The following is a 7,167-nucleotide window of genomic DNA, read 5'->3' as shown; positions in this document are numbered from 1 at the left end:
GTATATCAGACTGCAACGTTTGTACACGGTCAATCTGTTTAACTGCAGCCATACGATTATTTTATACTTAACTGCGTATAAAACTAAAAGGTACGAATCTTATTACATCAAGACGCTCTTTATCTCAACGGATTATGTTACAGACGAACGTGCTGAAAACTCGCGAATGTAGAATTAGAACACGTAATTTTTCGATAGCTTTAATTGCAGATATTTTATACGTATGCGGTTTGTTGTGCGCCACTTTGTGTAAAAGTTAAGAAAGGTGAGGCCATTGAGCAATGTGATGAGACATCACTGTCATTGCTCAATGACCTGGGCAGGTTGCAGAAAGGTAGCAGTTCTCAGAAGAACTGCTGGTTGCCGCCGGGTGCGACACATCGCCGCATTGTCCGAAGTGCAACGCAACATGTGTCGACACCGGTACCGGTAACTAGCACGGCCGTTGCTAGGACCGGTGAGCCTGCTGAATCGGCGCGATCGATCTACTATAAATCGACCGCGTGGAGGAAGCAGGGAAGATATCGTGATCAGACTGCTAGCTCACTGTGTGGCTCCGCAAGCCGGAGAGTTTACCGCAGTGAGATACAACCGTGTAAGATACAAAAGGAGTTGTAATCGGAGAAATAAAAGATAAGAATACAAGTTCTGAACTTCATCTTTACCACCCGACCTTCCTCGACATCCAACAAATTTTGGTGGCAGCGGTGGGATCTCTCATTCCGTGTGTCAAGGACGGGACTCAGCAGGAGCTTCCCGGTTGGATCAAAAGAAAGCAAGGACACAGGGTGAGAAAGAAAAAAAAAGAAACGAGAACGATTGAGTTTTAGTCAAAATAGGGAGATATTTTTACTAACACATATATGTATCAAAAGAAAAAAAATGTAAGTAACCCCGATCTGGAATACTGCTCCTGAAATAAAAGAAAAAAAGCAGTCATTAAAAGAATGTTTTGTGAACTACGAGTTCAAGAAAGAAAGAAAGACACCGCGAATTCACAGTCTCGAGTTACACGGCAACACTGACCTAACGCAAGCCAAGCGACGGGCAGTGACACAAGGCGGGGATAAGGAAGCGGCCGGACTGCAGCAGCAGAACGGAAAAATTTACCGCCGGGAAACTCCGGAAGCAGTAAGCGGCAAGCAGACAAGCAGTTGTGACGGAAGGGCACCGAGGAACCAGCTAAGGACACCTGAAAAAGCAGCAAAGAAGATAAGGCAGTCAACGCAAGCAAAGCAGCGGTAGCGGCGAAGCAGCGGTAGCAGAGAAGCAGCGAAACAACGGACCAGCAAAGCGGCGAAGCAGCGGCAGCGGCGGCGCGAAAAAATCTAAGTCAGCAACACCACGCAAATACGACTTTCGTAAGCGGAATGAGATCACCTACTGTAAGTCGAATAAATTTTGTAAAAGCGAGCGAAAACATATGTTCGGTACCTGGCGGTTGCAACAACGCGGCGTACAATCCGAGCGAGTAGCGCGGTCGTTACGAAGTCTAATACCAGTACGGGAACCAAGAACCGCACCGGCGGCGCTTTATCAAGAAGCAGAAATAAATAGACAGGATAGGAATTTGAGTCCGAATGTAATTGTAGAAAGAGAATTTCCGTTTGATTTAGACGGTAGTATAGCCGGTCATTTACAAAGTGTACTAAATCCCGGTAGAGTTGAGAACAGTGGAACCCCGGGCAGTGATACTCAGAGGTCTTCTTTAATTTCATACGAGAGCGAGTTGTTTTACACAAGACAGCGGGCCGAAATAAATAACGAAAGTATGGAACAAGAATTTGACGAACAAAATATAAACCGGGCTCGCGAAGAAGTAGAAAGAGAAATTTCACGGATGCGAAACAAGTTGACTGCGGGCGGCACCGCGGGGCGCGGGGCCGCGAAAACAAGTGGGCACGGTAACAACCCCACTGACGCAATGCTACAGCAGGTAGTGCGGTCGCTAGAAAAAATAAGTTCGCGAATAGACGCGGTGGACCGACGGGTGACGGAACTCCGCGAGACGCACGGGCCCGGAAAGGGCGTGTCGATGACGCGACACGTGTACAGACGTCCGAGCAAACAGCTAGACGTAACGTACGGGCAAACAGCTGACGACGTAAGAAATCGCGCCGTGATATATATTGGAAGTCTGAAATTAAAGGATGTGGTCGGAATGATACCGACGTTTACCGGGAAATCATCCGAGCAACTTCGAGAATTTTTAAATGCATGCGAGTACGCAGAGAGAATGGTCACCCTTGCGGAAGAACCCGCTCTTTTGCAAACAGTATTGCGAACCAAGCTGAAAGGGCAAGCATTGATAAATTGTGAGACAAAGGACATTCGCGATTTTGGACAGTTAAAAGCAGAAATAGAAGCTACGTATTCTGCAAAGAGAAGCACTACACAATTACAACTAGAGTTTAACACATTACGACAAAAAAGTAATGAAAGCGCACAGACTTACGGACAAAGGGTAAATCAAACGGCCATGGAATTGTACGAGTCTATGGTGGAAGCCAAAGGGCACATTATGGAAGAGAAACGTACAATTATGAACACTATTAAAGGGCAAGCGTTGCAACAGTTCCAAATAAGTTTAAGAAATGACGTCAGGTTGATAATAAGGTCACGCAACTATGGAACGTTGCAAGAGGCAATAAATGCAGCAAGCTCTGAGGAGAAGGTGGCGGTGCCACAAAACAGCCACGGAAGAAATTTTGCAACAAAGCAAAAGATGGAAAAAAATTATGAGAAAAATGCGTGCTACAAATGCGGAAAAATCGGACACTACGGAAAAGAGTGCCGATCAAACAGAATGGCATTGCCTAAACCAAGCGGTGGAAAAGTAAATGCTGTAGACAAAACGTGCAGTTATTGTAAAAAGGCAGGGCATATCAAAGAAAATTGCTGGTCACTGAAAGGCAGGAAAAATAAAAAAGGAGCTGTAAAAGCCATATGTGCGGCAAAAGATAGGAAAAAGAAACGCCGAAGTGACAATAGCGAGTCATCGAGTGACGAAGGCGACAACGGAAAAGAAAAGAAAAAATCCGTGTCAGTAGCAGAGCTACAAGTAGCCGAGCTAAATGCTGCGCAAGCAGTTTTGGACTTAGTCACTGTACCGATGAAAGAAGCGAAGAAAGGTGAAGTAGAATTGCTTTATGACACTGGAGCCACAGTGTCATTGATTAAGAAGAAATATTTAAAAGAGAAAACGCCAGCCGAGAAGACGAGTATGAAATTAACAGGCGTTACAGGGCACCAAGCAAGCGTCATAAGGAAAATCACAGCAACCATACAGCTAAAAGACAAAAGAGTTAAGCATCCTGTTTATGTTGTGAGAGACGATTTTCCGGTTAGTTATCAGGGCATTTTAGGAAAGTACTTTATGAAGAAGCACAATGCCAAGCCGGATTACAAAGCGGGAAACCTCTCGCTTGGGAAAACTACGTTGCAATTGCGCCCGTATAAAAATGTAAAATTGCAACCTCGTAGCGAAACAATTGTGCAAACTATTACTGATAGTAATCAAATCGGAATAGTACAAAGGGACGAAACGCAGCCAGGAGTATTCATAGGAAGCTGTTTAGTGCAACCGAAAGGAAATTTTTGCTCCGTGAGTATAGTAAATACTACGGAAAAAGCGGTAACAATAGGCACACCGCGTGGCAAATTAAAAGCGCTCGAAGAAGAGAGCGAGACAAGTAGTGAAATAGCAAACGTAAGCAAGAAACCAAAGGGGTCAACACGCCGCGAAAGAGTAAAAGAGGCACTGCAAATGAAGCATTTAAATAAAGAAAAGAAAGAAACATTGTACGAAGTATGCGAGGAGTATCAGGATATATTCCATCTTGCAGAGGAGCCGTTATCTAAAACAAGCGCGGTGAAGCATAAGATACCTGTAAGAGTTGACACCACTCCGATAAGCGTTAAGCCGTATAGGTTGCCGCAGAAGCATAAGCAAGAGGTAGAAAAGCAAATCGGAGAAATGTTAGAAAGCGGAATAATTCGCGATAGTGAAAGTCAGTGGAACGCGCCTTTACTAGTTGTTCCGAAAAAGATGGACGCGTCCAGCGTGAGCAAGTTAAGGATAGTCGTAGATTTTTGACGACTAAACGAGGCGACAATAGGCGATTCTTTTCCACTACCAAATATTGCAGAAATATTAGATCAACTTGGGAACGCAATGTATTTCTCAACTTTAGATTTGGCGTCCGGGTATCATCAGATACCAATGGACGAAGAAGACAGAAGTAAGACAGCGTTTTCAACACTGCATGGTCACTACGAATATAACAGAATGCCTTTTGGATTAAAAAATGCGCCGGCGACGTTTCCAAGGTTGATGAATTTGGTCCTGATGGGACTGCGAGGTATAAAGTGTTTCGTATACCTCGACGATATCGTGATACACGGTGCGAGCTTGAAAAAGCACAGCAAGCGGCTACGAGAGGTTTTTGACAGGTTGCGGAAGTATAATTTAAAGTTGCAGCCAGGTAAGTGCGAATTTTTTCGCAAAAAGGTCACGTATTTAGGGCACGTGATCACCAAGAAGGGTATATCGCCGGATCCGTCAAAGATAAACGCGGTCAAGGGATTTCCGATTCCGAAAAGGGCGAAAAATATTCAGGCGTTCAATGGTCTGGCAGGATATTATAGGGAATTTATCGACCAATTCTCAAAAGTAGCAAAGCCGTTGACACGACTGTTGCAGAAAGAAATAGCGTTCGAGTGGGGGCACGAGCAACAACAAGCGTTCGAAAGTTTAAAAGAAAAGTTAATTAGTGCTCCATTGCTCGCTTCTCCGGACTTCGCCAAGGAGTTTATCGTGACAAACGACGCGTCGGGTTACGTGGTCGGCGCGGTGCTATCGGAAAGTGCGGTAGGTCAGGATCGGCCGGTTGCATACGCGAGCCGAGTACTGAATAAAGCGGAGCGAAACTACAGTACGACACAGAAGGAGTTACTCGCAATTGTGTGGGCAGTAAAGCATTTTAGGCCTTATTTATACGAAACGAAGTTCAAGATTATCACCGATCATAAGGCACTGGTGTGGCTTTTTAACGTAAAGGACCCCGGATCGCGGCTCGTGCGTAGGCGTTTGAAACTGGAGGAGTATGATTACGAGATCATGCATAAGAAAGAGAAGGCAAATACCAACGCGGACGCGTTGAGCAGAGCTCCCGCGGAAGCATGCACGTACGAAGCGAAGGAGAGCGAGAAAACAGAAGAAGAGAAGAGCGAGAGGCAAGAGCTAACCGAAGAGGAAAAGAGACAGATACTATACAAGTATCATGATTCACCGGTGGGCGCACACCAAGGAATAGCACGTACAGTAAAAAGAATAAGAATGAGATACGACTGGCCTAAGCTGACAAGCGACGTGGAGAATTATATTTCGAAATGCGAATCCTGCCAAAAGATTAAGTTGTCACGGAAAATAAAAGTACCGTTAGTAATTACGGATACGCCGAAAAAGCCTTTCGAAAAATGCGCGCTTGATATTGTCGGACCGTTACCGGTGACAAGTAGTGGAAATAAATATCTGCTGACGTTTCAAAACAGTCTTACGAAGTTTAGTAAGGCGATATCCGTTCCGAATCAAGAAGCCGCTACGGTAGCAAAGGAGTTCGCGACGAAAAGTGTGTGTGAGCACGGAATTCCGGAAACGATTTTAACAGATCAAGGAACGAATTTTGTAAGCGAACTGTTTAAAGGTGTTTGCAAGTTACTGCGAATAAATAAAATACAAACGACAGCCTATCATCCGGAAAGTAACGGAGCGTTAGAGCGTTCGCATCGAACGTTAGCCGAGTATATACGTCACTACGTGAATGAGGACCAGACGGACTGGGACGAGTGGGTGCCGTACGCAATGTTCGCGTACAACACGACACCACACACGGCAACAGGGTTTACACCCTTCGAGTTAGTATACGGGAGGTGCGCGAAATTACCGACCGCCTTAACGAAACCACCGTCTACACAATACAATCTGGAAAACTACGCGCAAGAATTAAAAGAAAGATTGCGAGCGACAAATCGAGTAGCGCGAGAAAAGCTCAAAGAAGAAAAGGAACAAGCAAAGCGTTATTATGATAAAAAGACAAAGCAAGCAGCGTTTAGCGTAGGAGAAAAAGTCTTGCTTTATGACGAGACACTGAGAAGAGGCAGATCCAAGAAGTTAGAATCAAAGTGGATAGGACCTTATGTGATAATCGCGAAAACGTCAGACGTAACGTATGCAGTAAAAGCAGGACGGCGCACGCAAAACGTGCACGTGAATAGGCTGAAAGCCTTTATAAAAAGTTAAAAGTTAAAGGAACTTACCAGGTTGCCTCACTCATCGTCTAAAAGTACGATGAGGGGGTGGACGACGGGCGGCGGGGGCCCCAAACAAATGACGTCCGAGTCATCCTCCGGGTTATTCTCTGGATCGGGGGAGGCGGGCGGCGGGGGCCGCGAGCAGACGAAAACCACCTCCGAGGAGCCCGATGGTGAAGGCGGCGGACTCTCGGGGGTGTGGGGAGTCGCAGGGCGCGAAGGGATAGAAACCCCGGACGACCTCTCAGAACTAAGGGACGGCGACCTTGCACCGTCACAGGAGGACGACTCCTCCGCGCTCTCATCGGTACACGATGAGTATACAAATCGCGACATGGTGGACACTAAAAACAGAGTTTTGTAGAAAAAGAGAAAGGGCACACACGTAGTTTCGGATACCGAACACTTACACTGGTTGTAGAAAACACACAAAAAAAAACACACCGATGTACTCAGGTCGGAAACAAACGTGGTACTGGTGCTCGTTGACGTGAAGAGCCATGATCCGAAGTGCAAAAGACAGCAGGGCGTCTCAAATGTAGGTCCTAGAATTAATATAAGCGATAATAATAGTCTAAGAGCTGGCTACATAGAGATCGACATGCCTCGGTGCATGAAAAATTTTACCTGGAAAAGGTTCGATTTTCGTCAGTAAAGCGAAAGCCCGACCGTCAGAAGGCGCGCTGGAAGATGAGTGCGTAGGCGGACGCTTAAACATGTATATTTTCTGACTAAAAAAACTGTCAATGTGCAAGGCTGAAAATTTACGTAGATAAAGAAGATCATGAAAAAAAGCAGTAAAAAAATCGTCAGAAGGATAAGTGGAAGCTAAAGGCTTGTCAGAAGCTGATAAAG

At 45.5% G+C, this 7,167-nt stretch overlaps 1 protein-coding gene across 1 annotated transcript; it reads left to right on the top strand.

The window, feature by feature from the left end:
• Window positions 1-2,161: 2,161 nt before the first annotated feature.
• On the top strand, window positions 2,162-6,967 carry LOC109861229. The gene is made up of 5 exons (XM_020440785.1): window positions 2,162-2,867; window positions 3,051-3,955; window positions 4,217-4,361; window positions 4,524-5,187; window positions 6,769-6,967. The coding sequence occupies exons 1-5, from the start codon at window positions 2,162-2,164 to the stop codon at window positions 6,965-6,967; spliced, it is 2,619 nt and encodes an 872-aa protein (XP_020296374.1).
• The last annotated feature ends 200 nt before the right edge of the window (window positions 6,968-7,167 follow it).

This window comes from Pseudomyrmex gracilis, unplaced genomic scaffold, assembly GCF_002006095.1.
Source record: "Pseudomyrmex gracilis isolate BER0280 unplaced genomic scaffold, ASM200609v1 scaffold_650, whole genome shotgun sequence".
In the NCBI taxonomy this organism is placed as follows: domain Eukaryota; kingdom Metazoa; phylum Arthropoda; class Insecta; order Hymenoptera; family Formicidae; genus Pseudomyrmex; species Pseudomyrmex gracilis.
This window is presented reverse-complemented; position numbering and strand designations above follow the sequence as displayed.